Source organism: Atractosteus spatula, chromosome 9, assembly GCF_055471065.1.
Source record: "Atractosteus spatula isolate fAtrSpa1 chromosome 9, fAtrSpa1.hap1, whole genome shotgun sequence".
Classification (NCBI taxonomy): domain Eukaryota; kingdom Metazoa; phylum Chordata; class Actinopteri; order Semionotiformes; family Lepisosteidae; genus Atractosteus; species Atractosteus spatula.
Window position 1 is genome coordinate 16,051,303 of NC_142714.1, and position 16,409 is coordinate 16,067,711.

General features: G+C 36.9%; 1 protein-coding gene across 4 annotated transcripts; it reads right to left on the reverse strand.

The window, feature by feature from the left end:
* Nucleotides 1–919: 919 nt before the first annotated feature.
* Nucleotides 920–16,169, reverse strand: max (myc associated factor X). Of its 4 annotated transcripts, none has more exons than XM_088924925.1 (5): nucleotides 15,962–16,129; nucleotides 15,666–15,692; nucleotides 5,773–5,880; nucleotides 3,104–3,227; nucleotides 920–2,239 (listed from the first exon to the last, which is right to left on the reverse strand). In XM_088924925.1, exons 1-5 carry the CDS (start codon nucleotides 15,995–15,997, stop codon nucleotides 2,058–2,060), a joined length of 477 nt encoding a protein of 158 aa, XP_088781051.1. In that variant the 5' UTR covers nucleotides 15,998–16,129; the 3' UTR covers nucleotides 920–2,057. The 4 variants fall into 4 exon arrangements, with proteins under 4 accessions (XP_088781051.1, XP_088781050.1, XP_088781053.1 ...); XM_088924924.1 differs by having other exon boundaries at nucleotides 3,104–3,242; nucleotides 15,962–16,120; XM_088924927.1 differs by lacking the exon at nucleotides 15,666–15,692 and having other exon boundaries at nucleotides 15,962–16,169.
* Nucleotides 16,170–16,409: the final 240 nt, after the last annotated feature.

Here is a 16,409-nt window from a genome sequence, read left to right on the forward strand (position 1 = left end):
GTAGTGAAAAGTTTAAGGATTCAGACTACAAACTGTGCCATTTGTGCCTGGATCTAACTACTTGCTAAAAACATGTTCATCTGCATTCTCAGTAAGGATTTTAAAGGGAAATCTGGTTTCATTTTAGTTTACACTACACCCAGTTTATAATGAATTATGTCATTACAATAAGCTATACTCTAAAGGAGCTCCAAAAGGCCCCAGAGAAATGCACAATATGATTCACAGATGATTCAATGGGCATGATGCATCAGTTTAATACCTCAAAGGAACAAGTAATAGGTTTATTCCATGCTGAAAAAAAGAAGAAAGAGAACACAACGTTTCGGCCGTGGAGCCTTCTTCAGGTGTCAAGTTTAATACCTCTCCTTTTTATAGCACGGCAAGTATAGATTTTATAACCTAGGATGCTATTTCACAATGTCCAACTTGCCCAGTTGACTGGTATTATGGAGCATAATCCAATTCTATAATATCAGTGACATAATACATTCTGAAATGGGGAAATTTGGATTATGTTGGTATAGTTTACACGTTAAAAATGAAATACAAATATTTGTGGCAAAGCTTATATATCAGGTACAGCCATATTACGGCTCTACAAAAAATAAATTGGAAAGGTGTTAAGTTATCGCATGCTGTTATAGCACGTAGAGTTAAACACAAGTGGAGAATGTAGCTACAAGACAAGCGACAAGGCTACACTGCCATTTGCAGTTCTTCCCAATTTGTCAGTGTCTGTCAATGTTTCAAATTTTGACCTTTGAATTAAAAGTTCCAATTGCCAAACTCAAGCTGCAGTTTCTCTTGGCATTTAATAAGAAAAGCACAAAATTTACAAAATAAAATATTTAACACACAGAAGTCATATAGAATCATCCCCCACTGCCCAAAGACCACCAAACACACCAGCACATAAGGATAAAATAGTTTTATTTATAGTCTCATAGTAAAGGTAGGCCTCAACTTGCAAGACAATTGTTGGCAGTATGTACAACATACCTGTAATTTCCATGGAATGGAATCAAACATGAACAAAGATCTATTTAGTACACTCTAAGTCCTATCGAAAAAAAAAGGAAAAAAGACATACATATACACATCCCCTAGACAGACAAAACACTTCTAGAGGCAGTCTTGTTTGTAGAATTTAAATCAGCAACATTAATAGGAGTTTACAGTGTAATGCACAACACACTGACATGGACAATTTTTTTCTTTAATAAAAAGGTATCTACCTTCAACTGCATTGATGAAACATTCAATAACTATTATATATCTGGGAGAACTATATGTAGCATTTCAGTAACTTCCCATGGTTTCATGAGAATAATGTAAAATACAAAACCTGTGAACCTGTGAAGAACGATTCCAAATGATGATCTTGAAATCAGTTAGCCTATGACATATACCACAATCTAATTGTTTAACTAGCTCAAACTAAGGGACAAAGTACAATTTAAACTGCTTTGGAAGTCATTAAATACATCACTTTCAATATAGGGCTTTTTTTAAAAACATTTTTAAATGTAGTCTGATAACCATCTATGGGTCCAGTGGTGGGCTGCTCATTTTTAAAGTAACTTTGTATTTAGTGGAAAAGTACAAATATTAAAAAAAGGTCAATCGCGCCATGACAATTATTAGAGTAATTGTAAATTTCACAACGCTTTACCTCCTAACAGGTTCATACATATTATCAAAAAGTAGTATTTTGTTTTTGCTTTATTTGAAGCTGTACATCGGTCTCCCTGGGATGCTGCTACGACTACCGTGAGGATATAAAAGCATCAAGTCCGTAATAGCAAAGCTGCCACACTTGGGTCGAATAGTTGTTGCTGCTGAGAAATGAGTGCTGTATCGTCAGAAAGAGGGAGAAGGAAAAGAAAAACTGAAAGCCCCCTGCTCCCTGCTCCCTCCCCCCCCACCACCACCACACACACCTGTGGGCTTTTGTCCCTCTCCTGAGCCAGCGTGAAGGGCTGAAAAACAAACTGAAAACGGGAAGTACAAGAGAGTCTCTAGTAAAAGCACACCAGTTTCTTTCTGTGTTGCGCTTAGTTGGCATCAACGCGTGGCTTCTTCCTTCTCCCGTCCGACTCGGAATCCGAGCTGGAGTCGGAGCCGCCGTCAAAGGCCGACACGGCGCTGCCTTTCGGGTTGGTGTACAAGCTGCTGTCCGACGACGAGTAGCTGGCCTGGAGCTGCGTGTTCCCCTTTGCCTTCTCCAGTGCACGAACTATGTGAAACAAAATCCAAAACGAGCAGCTTTCAGGAGATGTTTTCACAACAGCTCATTTGGAAGAATAGAGAATCAACTTGTTAACCTTTTACGCCTTGTTCAAAGTAGTCCGCATGCAACAGTGACTTCATATAAGGAACTTGGTTCTAATACTGCTCACGTCACTGTATCGTGTATATCACTGTAATTTCGTTCCTGTGTTTTTCTTTCTCACTTTTTACCCAACTCAACATAAAACAGGTTAAAAATAGGTCTAGATTCCATTTAGGAAAAAGGTGTTCATTGTCTTTTGAATACCGGGTGTTTTCTTCATCATTATAACTTTTAAATATTTGTGATTACACTAAATCTTTATTTTCTTTAAAGAACAGTGTCAGATGTCTCAAGAAACTGGCAAAAATTGTATATGCTTTGTTGGTAAAATGCTGGATGGGAATGCATGTTAAATAGGATCTAGGTTTAGTGATCTGCATCACCTGTAAATGCAGATCAGCGGATTGATGAGGAAAATACAACAGATGGTCACGACATTAAAAGAAAAAAGCCAAAAGGCCTGTACTGTATATAGGATGCCACTTTAAAAATTCAGCAGAGTAAACAAAGAATATTAATCAATTAATCGAAATTACAACAGAAACGTTTTAAAATCCATGTTTTTCTGAAACCATACATGTTTCTTTTGTTGCTCTGCATTTTTTTTTAAATGCAGCTTTTAATATAGCAATGTATATGAAAAGAGAAAATGTGTGTTTCAACATCAGTCAACATCCAAGCTCGAGGAGGAAAATTAAACTGGCAAGGGAAGTTAGGTCAGTCACAGAGATCAATGCATCCTGCTACCTGCAATGTGCAGCAGCTCACCTTGTTGCTCCAGCAGAGCGTTTTGCCTCTTCAGGTCGTCGATGTCTTGCTGGTGTGTATGGTTTTTCCGTCTCATGTACTGGATATACTCTGTGGCTTTGTCTAGGATTTGAGCTCGGGATGCCTGTTTGATAGATTGCTGTCAGCAACAAGTTATAAACTAAAACACACAACGCAGGGTTATATTTTCCTTAGCTCATTACTACAAAATAACTTCTATTTCATAGGCCAAAGTGTTCCCAACAAGACACTCTTACAATAACTATAAATATATAGGATATTTAGACATTTCCCTCCTCTTAGAGACATGTGTAACAGTTCAGTTCAAGGAAATAACCAGCTTACTGCTGTTCAGGAGATAATTATATGTTACAGCATTCTGAGCCTCTTTACCTAAGGTGCACTGCAGTCTCAAATTAAGGAACAAAGTAGATTTCATATTCATTCTAGCTTTAGGAAGCTGTGGTTTATAAGCAGAAAGACATGCCTTTTCACTCTTATCAGAACAATTCATTTAAAAACAATGTTGTTGATTTTCAGCTAACTCTGCTGTCTTCTACAGAAGAAAAGGCTTTATGAATGAAATGTTCTGAAAGAAAATCCTAACAAAAGGGCAGTTAATGCTAGTTCTGGCACTCAGCCAGACAAAATCCAAAACAATTCAGGTTTAGTCACTACTGTACTGTATGAGATAAAAGGGTATCTTTAAAGATTGTCACTTTAAAGAACTTATCTGATGATTAACATTTTTAATAAAATGTTATTTCTACTGCTGCCCAGCATTTTTTAAATACTTAATTGAAAGCCATGAACATATATAATATAAAAAAATGGGACAGTCCCAATTAAAATAAAAACTCATTCATTACTTAAAACTATTTCCAAATATTTGTACAACTTTGTTAAATGTGAATCATGCAACTATTTGTAAAATGACACATATAGTCCTTGTCCCATCTTACCTTTAAAAGTGGACCCATTGGTTGTAGCTGGCACAGTTTAGGTTAAGTGCCATCTAAATACCTCTGTCTTTAATCTGAAACTGGTTTCAATCTCGCACTCTGTTGTCAAAAGGAGAATTTTCTACAGTGCAAACTCATTTTTAAACTGAGTTTGTCACACACTGTAACTCAAACTGATACACTGAAATAAAGAGTGTTAATATCATACAGCAGAACATAAATTCCATTAGAACATATTATAGAACCATACATTTTCAAGATGTACTTTGTCAAATTAGATTGAAAAACAGGAATGTAAAACTGAATTCCTTGAAGCTTTCATTCATTCATCACCATTCCTCTTACTATTCAGCCTTCTACTTTTTCTTGATGGGTCTTAATCCAGCAGATAAACTCTGCTACCTGTAGCCAGTTCAGTCAGATAAATCTTTAAATATTGCCCTGGTCCATAGTCCTAAGTGTGCATACATGAGGAAACCAATGACAGTGTAGTGTAATATACCCTGAGAATCTAAATAAGAGTTCTCAAATGCCAGAGAGACACCTTAATAAGTTCAAAAACTGTAATAAAAAATATGGTACTAATATCTTTAATAATGTCTTATCTACTTTATGTGAGGAAGTGGCAATGTCTAAGGCCTGTGAAAATTGTATTTTCTCCCTGGCAGGCTTTAACAACTTCAATAATGAAGTGAGCAATGCAGGGTTATGAGGGTGTGAAACCACCATTTCAGTGGAAATTCATTTTTTGCCATCTTTTTACAGTGAGCACTGCACAAATATACTGCTTCACTTGTTGAAAGGAAAAGTGTTAAAATTAAAAGAGCTACATACAGTGTTAGAAATGTCTCAATGTATGTATCACTATGAATAAACAGTTATATGTTTATTGCAACAATACAAGTGGTTAGATTAACCCAATAAGTCTTCCAGCACTTGATTCTCTCATTTTTAAGTTGTGCAGCAAAACTAATGTGTTCCTAAGACCAGAACTCTGAAGGTTAAATTATTTTTTTCAAAGGTATAACAATTCACTAAGCCTAACAACATTCTAACTTCAACAGATACTAAATATTAATATTTAATTATATTAGAGGTTTTCAAGGCCCTCTTTAAACACCTGTCTAGGAATGATATCAATGATAAGATAATGTTTTTATGTTTAACAGTCATATAGTGATTCACAGTTCTACCTATTGCTGCACTCAACCACAAAGTTTATAAACATTTAAGTAGTAATGACCAGATTACCAGAAAGTTACAAGTACCTTAAAGGTACACAAGTTCGGAAATTAATTTTACAAATCCAGGAATGTTTGCTAGTACCATTTTTGTGATGTACAGTACAAAAAAAATCTAATTCCTGTGAGAGAAGAAGAATTTATAGATGGTCTAAACAAAGCACAAAACCTCCAATTAAACTCAACCAAACAGAAATGTTACTAATGGAGGTAATGAAACCTTGTTGTTTTAATTGGGAGCCAAATTTACAAAGGGATCAGCACAAACAGCCCTCTTCTTAATTGAAACGCTGTTATTGCTCTCCTTTTCCAGAAAATGCACTACAGTTTTCAGGTGAACACAGCATGCTTTTCCTTTAAAAAATCGTGGTGGGGGCAGTAATCATAAAAATGTGCTGTACTCACAAACATTCCTGGTTTTACAGTGTACAAAATAATGGATCAGTAGTCCTGCCACTGTACTAACCTTTTCCCCTTGCAAAGCAGGCACAGAGTCTCGTAAACTGTGAAAGCTGTCTTTGATGTGGTCCCTACGTTTGCGCTCCAGCGCATTATGGTGTGCCCGTTTGTCTGCCTGAAATGAAAATGTTACATTTATTACAACCCTGTAAAATTAAAGAATTACTGAAGCCACAAAATGTGTCAAAGTACCTGGAGGGTTCCAGTTTGTGATAACAATGGATTTTGCTTTAATGGCCAATGGCCAATTACATAAAGCCTGCAAACAGATTTTCCTTCTAATACTCCTGCATGCATCAGACTCCACTTTGACGCATATCTGATCAGATCAAAAGGAATGATCAAAATTCTCCACAATTCTTTATTTCACAGTTAATATTACCGAACTTTTGTTTTTGATTTGGAACTTAATATATCCTTTTAAATCAGAAAATAAAAAGAAAAAGCACTGACAATTATTGACACCCCAGACTCAATATTTGGTAGCACAGCCTTTGGTCAAAATAACTGCAATCAAGCACTTCCTATAGCCATCAATGAGCTTCCGGCACCTCTGTACTGGCAGTTTGGCCCACTCTTCTTGTGCAAACTGCTCCAGTTCTCCCAGATTTGAAGGGTGCCTTCTCCCAACTACTGTTTGCAGATCTCTCCACAGGTTTTCAATGGGATTTAGATCTGGACACATTGCTGGCCACTTCAGAACAGTCCAGCATTTTGTCTTGAACCATCCCTGGGTGCTTTCTGAAGTGTTTGGGATCACTGCCGTGCTGGAAGACCCATGACCTTCGACAGATACCCAGCTTTTCTTTTCTTTGAAGGCTTCATTTTGTTTTCTGTAAACAGATAGTGTGCTTTACCAAAAAGCTAAATTGGTCTCATCTGTCTACAGGACATTCTCCCAGAAGGATTTTAGCATGTTAAGGTGTTTTGGCAAACTGCAGTTCGGCCTTCTTATGTCTCTCTCTCAGAAGTGGGGTCCTCCTGGGTCTCCTACCATATAGCCTCCTTTCATTGAGTTGGCAATGGATGGTGTGAGTTGAAACTATCATACTTTGTGACTGAAGGTCAGCTTGAATCTGTGTAGTAGTTGATCGAGGTGCTTTCTACACCATTCGAACAATCCTTCGCTGCAATCTTTGATCAAGTTTTCTCTTTCAGCCACGTCCTGGGAGGTTTGCTACAGTGCCATGGGCCTTAGACTTCTTCATAACATTACATACAGTGGAAACAGGAACATCAAGATCTCTGGAGATGGACTTGTAGCCTTGAGATTGTCCATGCTTGGCTACAATCTTGTGTCTGACCTCCTCAGACAATTCTTTGGTTTTCTTTCTTTTCTCCATGCTCATTGTGGTTCACAGCGACACAAAACAGGAGAATAAGTCCTTCGCTATATTCACACTGGTTGAAAGAGTGATTTTTATATTGCAGGCACATGCAGCTCACCATAGGTGACTTCAATTCCAAAGTAAAGGAGAATCACCTGCTTGAAATCTAATTATCTCTAACTACTTGTAGAAGGTGCCAATAATATTGTCTCGGCCATTTCAGGATTTCCTGTGGAATAAGCTAAGATGTAGTAAGTTATTCAGCTTTTTTATTTTGTTTCACTGCAAACCAAAGCAATACATATGTGGAGAATAAAAATACAATATTTTTGGCCACAACTGTGCAATACGTAAAGACCATATATGAGAAAGAAAAAATTAAAGTGTGACAAAGCAATGTATCACGGCTGCTCCATGCCAAGCAGGTGGACTGTAACAGGAAACAGGAAAAACAGTGACTTAAGTTTAAACAGATTATGAGTGCAAGAGAGACGGCACGTGATACATGGGGAAGGGCTATGTCATTTAGTTCATACTGTAACTGGGGGGGCTAGAATGATTCTGGCCAAACTTGTCAAACTGCTTTATATGAAAAAGGCAACTCAGAGTTTAATAATCATCCTCTAGTAGAAACAAATGTTGAGAAGTTAGAAACGTTTTCCTTGGGGCCCTCTTATAAATGCACTTTTCACAGTATCTTAACACAAAATAACCACATACAGGTTGGGTAAGAAAAATTCAAATCACATTTCAACTGTTTCTACAGCATCAGTAAAAAAAATAAACTTATTAAAAACATCCCCCAGTACAGAATAGCAAGACACCCTCCAATAATAAAAACTCAGTACAACTGTTCACTTGCCTGAGAGAATCACACGTACCCAAGCTATCACACATGCAAACCAATGCAATGTAGAAAGGTGTATTTTAGGATGCAGATACCCATTCATCCCTAAGGTTTCACAAGACATATGGAACAGAAATGCATGTTAACCGACATCGTCATTGTCCATTTTCTACTCTCATGAATCTGGTGGACCTCACCAATGTAAAGCGGATGTAAAAAACTTACGAAAAGCAGAAGACAGCCCTTTCATCTTCACTCTTGTTTTTCACCTGATAAACCAATTCAGACTTTGCTGTTCAGAAATGGGTCTTTTAAACATTCCAATTAAGCCTTTCGCACTCAAATCCTCTTGACTCTCAACAGGTTTATCCTTCAACCCAGACTGGCAATCTATGTGCCCTGTAAGTACAATCACAGTGGGACAAAGTGGCATTGCAAACCGAGTATTTGGCTGTAATTAACCGTGTGCCGAGCAGTTTGCTTTCAAGTAGAATTATGTCGACTTTCTCGGGAACTAGACGGAACTTTTTATTAAATCTGTCAAAATGTCAACTACTAGACAGTTTTTGGGAAGGAATATACCAATAAACCTTCATGTTAACTCCCTCAGGACAACTAATAAAATAAAATCCCCCAATTATAAAATCCTTTCTGAAATAGCTACATCTCTGCTGTAGTTCAGGGTTACTGCTCATAGCATGGAAGACACAGCTCTAAAGCCCCACGTTCCGTTTTATTCAGGACAGTCTGAATAGATTCTGTTCAACAGGACAAAAACGATCCATATCTGAATATTTAAAATGTCATTACAAACAGCTTTTAAGCAAATAATTGTATTCAACAAGGTTTCGAATTCTCACTACTTCTGGTCCAACTTCATCACCATCACCTTGAGGTTAAGAGCACGACTTAACTGTAGTGAATGCCAGCTGCTGATAAATGAAAAACAGCTGCTTTGAGCAAAGGTTTACGAGTGGCCCACCTATCACTTTACACAAGTCACGTTTGCTTTCTTTTTACCACCTGGGGTGCACTGGTATCCCAATACACTAGAGCTATACCAGGGTGAAGGCTGATGCAGTGTACAAAGGCTTAATAAAATGGTTACAAAAGAATAGATGTAAAGTGTAAAATGCTCTGTGCATGGGCAAGAGAAGTAAAACTCACACCAGCTGGTCCTATTGTTCCGGGCCGTGTACACATTTTGTACAGATATGTACACAAGTTTAAGAAAACTGCCCTGACATTACCCATTTTAAATATGTAAGTCCATACTGTGAATGAGCAGAGTAAGAAAACAAAGGGGAAGGAGAGCATGAGAATATCTAAAAACTGTACATTCCACTTACAGCCATCCTATTGAAGTCATCATAGTTAAAAAGCAGACACGCCAGTTACCCAGAATCATTCATTTTTATAGTCCAAATTAGTGCTGGGCGTTAATTCGATAACGATAATTATCGCGATATAATTTTCCGCGATATATTTTTAACAAAAGTTCGATAAATGATCGATATATACGTTTATGCTTTGTGCAAAATACTGCGTGAGTGCGCGTGCGTGTTGCAGACCGGGCAGCTAACGCAGCGTTGTTTACCCACACGGTGGTGGCTGACAGGATTGTAGTTAGAGTGGAGAAATGAGCGACACTGAAGCAAATGTAGTGCTGCCAACGACCAGCTCGAAGGACGATGACATCGTCGACAGAAAAGGTCATTCAACTTCGGTAATTTGGAGATATTTTGGCTTTTTACAATCAGACATAAAACAGAGCACTTTAAACACTGCAGTCTGTCTGAGCCACCTTCTATGTGTGTTTTATCACACTGCAGTATTTAATTTTTCTATTAAGATATTTAATTTGTAAATTTTACTCATGCATATTTTGACATAAAAAAGACTTGAATACTCTCTACCTCAGATTTGTTTAATGTTTCTGCTGTTTGGAAAGTGTTTGTTGTGTTCTTAAAATAGAGTTGTTTAATTTACCAATTAACTGTCTGGTTTCTTCAACTTTCACTCAGGAGAAAAAATCTGCCTTTAAACTTGAAAGAAATAATGATTTGACATTTATCGTGATAATTATCGATATCGACTGATATGAAAAGTTTTATCGTGATAATGTTTTTGGCCATATCGCCCAGCCCTAGTCCAAATTCACATTTCAAAGCTGAAACATGGGGCTCTCCTTCTATAAATGTAGAAACTTAAGACAACATGCTCTCAGAATCTGTCTTCAAACAACACGGATGGATCCTCAACGAACTGCAGTGAGATTGAAAAAATGCAAATTCATCCATCACCACAAAACTGTAACAAAATACAACTTTAAAAAGCAGAGCTTTTGCACCTTTGACGCAGATGCATGCCATCTAAGTATGTCAATCATGGAAAAAAGCACCATCAGACCAGGATCTGTCAACTGTTAATTGTAAGAACTGTACTGTAGGAAGTGTTGCTTAGTGAAAGAACAAAGTTGGCTAAGAACCTGTCTGTGGACATTAAAAATCCAGTTCTTCTCTCTGCAGAACGTGAGACACCTGTCTTGCTGTTCAGGACATTTCAAAGGAAGTCTGCCTACGTCCATTCCATCTATCACCACATCTATCCACTGTCTTCTTCGCTAGGTCATGAGTATTGGCCATATGGTACAACTATACTACAGTGTTCATTAAAACAGCTTAATGACAAATACCTGTAGCTGCTGGGTTCTCAGCTAATTTTCATACAAGAGTCAGGAGAGTAAGCTAAGATTCCTGCTCTTCTCTGATTTAGGTTCTTAATTTCAAGTCCTTAGTAGTTTCAAGTCTTGCAACATCTTCGGTTGCATAATTCAGAAGTATTTCAAACGGTTTCTGATACTACCTGAAAAAAAAAATATTATTCCACAGAGGTGAAAATCTCTTCCTACAGAATAGATGAGTGGTCTCCATTATTGAAAATGCTGTTGCAGGAGGAGACATTTCCTTATTTCCATCTTGAGCAACAAGATTTTGATAAAAACTGACAAAACACCAGTATTCTAAAAAATACAGAAATTTTAGTAAAGCTCATTAGCTTTTTGGTGGTGCAAAATATTGTTCCACTATTAGCAAAACGGTCTTGAGGATCAGATTTTAAAATAATTTAAATTCAAATAGTTCGAGGACAACAGATTCAGTCAAGTAATGGAACTTTATTCCACCACTTTGGGAGGCAAGTTCTGGAAAATGGAGGAGGGGCTGAAATTTTTCCGTTTTGTTACTGAGGACTAGTCTTTAAAACAAAATATTCCTTTGACAAGAATGTAGCAAGCTTTTCAAAATATTACAGAATTAAAATATTACTATCAAACACTTTCATCAGCCATAAAAGCCATATACAACTCACTTCACATTTCAAACATTTTAATGTTTTTTTTCCTGCTAATTTTACAAGGCTCAGATGTGACTGTAATAATGACAATGCCGCAACAGAACATACCGCCTTATTATTCTTTTAATATGTTTTCAAAAGTATGGAAAGAACATGAAATAACAATATTCTTAATAGGTCAGAAGGAATGTCATTTTGAACACATTAATCATCACATCTCCCACTGTGGTTTGTTAAACATATTTTATGACTCAGAAATAAAATGCATGTCACAAGAACAACACTTGAATGTATGGTATTTCCTTAAAACAGCACAAGAAAAACTTTACACTTTCATTTATGTAAAGTACTAGCCAGAAGTTTTTAAGAACTTCTTTATACAATTTGTTTGAAAGCAACTACCGTGGTTTTCAAAATTATACTTAAAATTCTGAGTTTTAACCCAGAAATTAAATCATATTCCAAGATAACAACCAACTGCAAATTGCAAGCCCAGTACTTTGTTTAGTTTCCATCAGGTAGAATCCAGATTTCAGAAAACTGGATCATACGGACTACTCCACATGTCATTTGAGAACTGAAAATACAGAGCAGTATTTACCATTAGTTTTCCTCACAAAGTATTGAAATCATTTTTAAATGTACTGATGCATTCTAATGACTAATATTTCAAATTTTGACTAATATCCAAATGTACAAAAATATGTAATTCACTGCAATTCCCTTTGAAGATGGAGGCAGGCATTTGCATGCAAAATAGTAGCTCAAAGCTATATATATTCACAGAAACATTTTATATAAATATATACAACAGCTTTTAGCAGATTACCACAAGGAGTGTACTAAGCAATGGTACCAAGGGTTTACAGAATAGTAAACTGTATGCAGCAAAACCTCATTATACATCTCGGTTATGCTCATATTGCAAAATAAGATCTCAGGATCTCACAATGTTTTGTGGTGCCTGCTCTCCACTGCAGAGAGGAAATCCCTTTTTGCTTCACATCACATCCTTTTCAATCTAATTTAACATATGGTAAGCTGTGTTTGAGGCAACACTTTGAATTAACACAAAATATGAAAAGGTTATGAATGAACTGAGGTCAAGAAGCAATGATAACTGCTACTAACCTGTTACAAAACAAATCCAAAAGTGCCATTCTATTTGGGGACAAACAAAGGAACTACCATACTTCAAATGACCATAAGGTGCCTGTTACTGACCTGGCACGAATTAACCTGAGAAACCCACTGCATGCAAGTTAAGCAACACCATATGATGGGCAGTGTGTAAAAACTATTTCTATCCCCTTTTTGTAATATCATTCTGCAGCATCCTTTCGCTGCACTGAAAGTCCAGCCTTACAATTCAATCTATGGTTTACACAGAAATCCATTTTATTATGTTTAAAAAATACCACAGGAGTACTGCTAAGAACACTATTTAAAAATCTACAAACAGCATGTTTTTCAGTAATGGTATGAATGATCAAATTAACTAACCTGAATTAAAATTTAAAACTACACAGCAACTGTGAATTATTTGACTAGTATGACTAATAAATGCAAACCATACTAACAGAGCTCCCACTGGGAATGTTTTGTGTTAATTTCTTTTTACTAGGTGTATAGCTCACTGACTTTAACCACTTGGTTTCACTGTTGTTTTAGACTGAGTCACAATCACAAGGCAACAAAATGTTTAACAAGACTTTGGGGTCTTCATAAAACTTTATCAAGGATTAATGCCTTAGGGTAGTCCTGACTCAAGGTCATCAAAGTCCTGGCCAAAAGAAACAGCAGTTATCTGTTGGAAATCTGTTGGAAATATGATGTGGTAGTGACCTGAATAACATCATTTCACAGACACACCTCTTTATTCCATATGATCGATACCTTGGCTTAACATTTAGCTAACTAATCAATAGGTGCAACATTCCCTTGGGTCAACACCTTCCTCCAGTGTTTCTAGACCACTATAATGGTTTTAACATTTCTACTTTTGTCAGTGTGACCACTTTCCTTTTTGACTGCAGCACCTGTAGCAATTATATACCCTATTACTCTTTAACCTGAATCTACTGAATTGATAAATCCTGATTCACATGGACAAATACATCTTGAGAAGGGGTGTTTGAAGGGCATACTAACTAGTTAGGGGGATACTAACTTTATTCCATCCTTATGTTCATATTTTTATGCTTCATATCAAGGTCTTCAAAATATACTTAAAACACAAATCACGTTATGAACTTCTGTATCCTTACGAGTCAGGTAACTGTTCTGAACTTGTGTCTGGTTGCTAGACAAAGCTGTCTCCTAACACTTCCATCGGCTAGAGTAAAACAAAAAAAATAATTTTACTATATCCTACCATTCCAGTTCCTGAAGTTCCATATTAGGTTAAGTGCCTCAATTCCACAACTTTTCTGTCACATTTCTTAGTTTAACTCATTCATTTTTGGCCCTTTTCTCCTAACCTGCCTTTTTTGAGCAGCTACCTTCCACAATTAGTTACTATAATACCAAATACAATCATCCTTTAACAACTTAAGTACCCTATTACAGAACTACAGTGCTTTCATAAATCTATATAATCGCACTTACTACTTGCATTTAAGTAATTTCTTTGTTGAACCCAATAGTAATTCAGATTTCCTTTAGAAATCTCTGAATAAAAAGTATCAGAAGAATGTCTATTTAACAGCACAACTCAAGGGATATGTGAATGAGGACTCTCCAATGCTTTTATTTTCACATGCTGACCCTCAATCAACTTGAGAGTGAATCCCTAAATGAGCACTCAGAGCATAAGTTGTAAACTATTTGGTTTATAGGTGAACAAATACCAAATCACATTTCCTTGAGAGAAATGGTAAAGCAGACTACATCACAACAACGGAATAATAAGTTTTTAAATGTCATTTAAAAAAATCAAACTGTACCCTTATTCTATTCTAAAATATACCTTAGAATGTGACACAATCTAAGGCATAATAAGCAAAGCAGGCTTTATATAGTATTTTAAAAGGTATAATAACACTAATTCTGAATTTTAGATTTTTTATCATTTCACAAAAAACATAAGCAGAGACCGGAAGAGCAACCTGTTATGTGTATTTTTACTATCGTTTTCAATGTGTAATTGTGTTCTTGAATTTACAGAGTTAATGTTAAGCGTATCTTCTCTTTTCCTGTTAAGTGTATTACGCATGCGTTTCATGCTATTTAAAAAAACACTTTGCATTGACAGAATGGAAGAGGGAACGTGCACATCTAAACTGTAGGTACACAAAATGGCATGGACAGACTGCAATGTAGCCCCCGGTCTTTTAAAGAAAAATCATAGTACACTGATTTAAACATCAAAGTGACTGCACAGACACGTCAAATAATACAACAGGAACCGATCGTTTATTGCGCCGTCAATGTGAAACGGTGTTGAACACCAACGCAACTGAACCACCTTTAACTTGCCCTGAACACCTTGTATTTGTGTCGGCCACTTCATTTTTTATGCTTATCATCTTAAATATTTTCTTTGCTGAAAGGTTAAACATCCTCTATTAATCCCCTCCGAAAATCTTAACCTGCATTCCAATTAAGCACTATTTAAACCAGTATCTACCGGTGCACCGAGATAATGGATTGCTAAACCCAGCATTTAAATTCATGCAGAAAAAAAGGTATTCCCTAAGAAAATATTTAATTATACGTTGTCGATCTCTTCGGTATGTGCAGCTTAACTATTCCATTAAAGCAGGAAACGTAACTGCTGAACAGTAGCCTGATGTGCTTTTCGGGTTTTGAAAACAGCCTAATCTGATCTTCGCGAAACGAAAGGATATGGTCGGTCCCTACTCATCGAAGCATAGGCAGATCCAGTTCAATCTGTGTATCTGACCTTTTTCCTTCTGATGTTTAAAGCGATCTTGAGCCAAAAACGGTGAAGAAACAGGCAATTTTCGTCTAGGCTAAAAATGGTACGCGCTGTGTCTTGTGGGTTGGGGATTACCCTTTGATGCGTAGAAAAATATTTCACTGTAAATTGGAGTTAAGCAAAACGGGCGTTAAGCAAAACAACGTAAGTTGTTATTTCTACATCGTTGATTCAAACTCTTCTACGTGTTTTATTTTTTCATAGGCTTGTGCGGTGGCCTAGTAGGAGTAGCTGTACAACAAGGATGGTTCTCTAATCAGGCTGCTCTTCCGTCACCGATGTAGGTGTCCCCTGCAATTCAGGATCGCTGTCTCTACAGCCAACTCCTCTTTTCCTTTTACCCACCCGGAAATTATACTGAAATGTCAATGCAGTAGCAATTTTCATTTTAAAAAGTCTAAACGTGATAAAACGTTCCGTATATTACGCACCACAGAGTGAAATCTCGGTGATTCTTCCTGTAAAAAAAAACAAAACAGAAAAGTACAATTGTATAATTGTGAGTTAAGTAATTGCTTTAACTCCTACATATGTTGCTTATATGTAAAAATAGACTCCTTTCGATATGCTTTAAAGCCGAAACCGCGGAACGTCTCATTCAGTACTGCTAGTCTCTTCCTAGAACTCTACCAACCAGCAGTCCGACAGCAGCTCAAAATTCAGAAAAACACAAGGCGTTTTAATTCTAAATATTTAATATTCTTCGAAATATCTATCTTCCACTTACGTCACTATCGACCTCGATGTCATCGTTGTCGCTCATTCTTCGGTAAAATATTTGATCTAATTAAGAAAAAGCTAAAAAAAATAAAATCAAGTACAAACCGAAACGAACAAACAAGCGAATCTCACTGCAGGGACGAAACGAGATCAACGGACTCTCCGCACGTGACTCGCCTACACACGGACATTTACACACCGTGACACGCATGTGCGACAGCGCTTGGAATGCTGGGAAATGTGTTTTTCAAAGAACAAAGCCTCTTTCCGTAATACACAAACATAACTCACTGGACTACATGACCCATACTCCCTGCAAATGGGCGCTTCCAAGGGACGTAAAACATGGACTTACCTTTGCAGAAGGCGAGTGGGATGTGTAGTTTACTCAAAAAAATGAAATCGAGGGGCCATGATAGAGACACGTGGATGGCCATTTGCAAGCCAAGTTCTAG

Bases quoted from the DNA above. Each gene is read 5' to 3' on its own strand.
- max (XM_088924924.1), bottom strand. From the start codon at position 15,997: ATGAGCGACAACGATGACATCGAGGTCGATAGTGAC. The intron at 15,693-15,961 runs GTAAGTGGAAGA...TTTTTTTTACAG, and splicing joins ACATCGAGGTCGATAGTGAC to GAAGAATCACCGAGATTTCA. The intron at 3,243-5,772 runs GTTAGTACAGTG...TGTTGCTGACAG, and splicing joins CTGCTTTGCAAGGGGAAAAG to CAATCTATCAAACAGGCATC.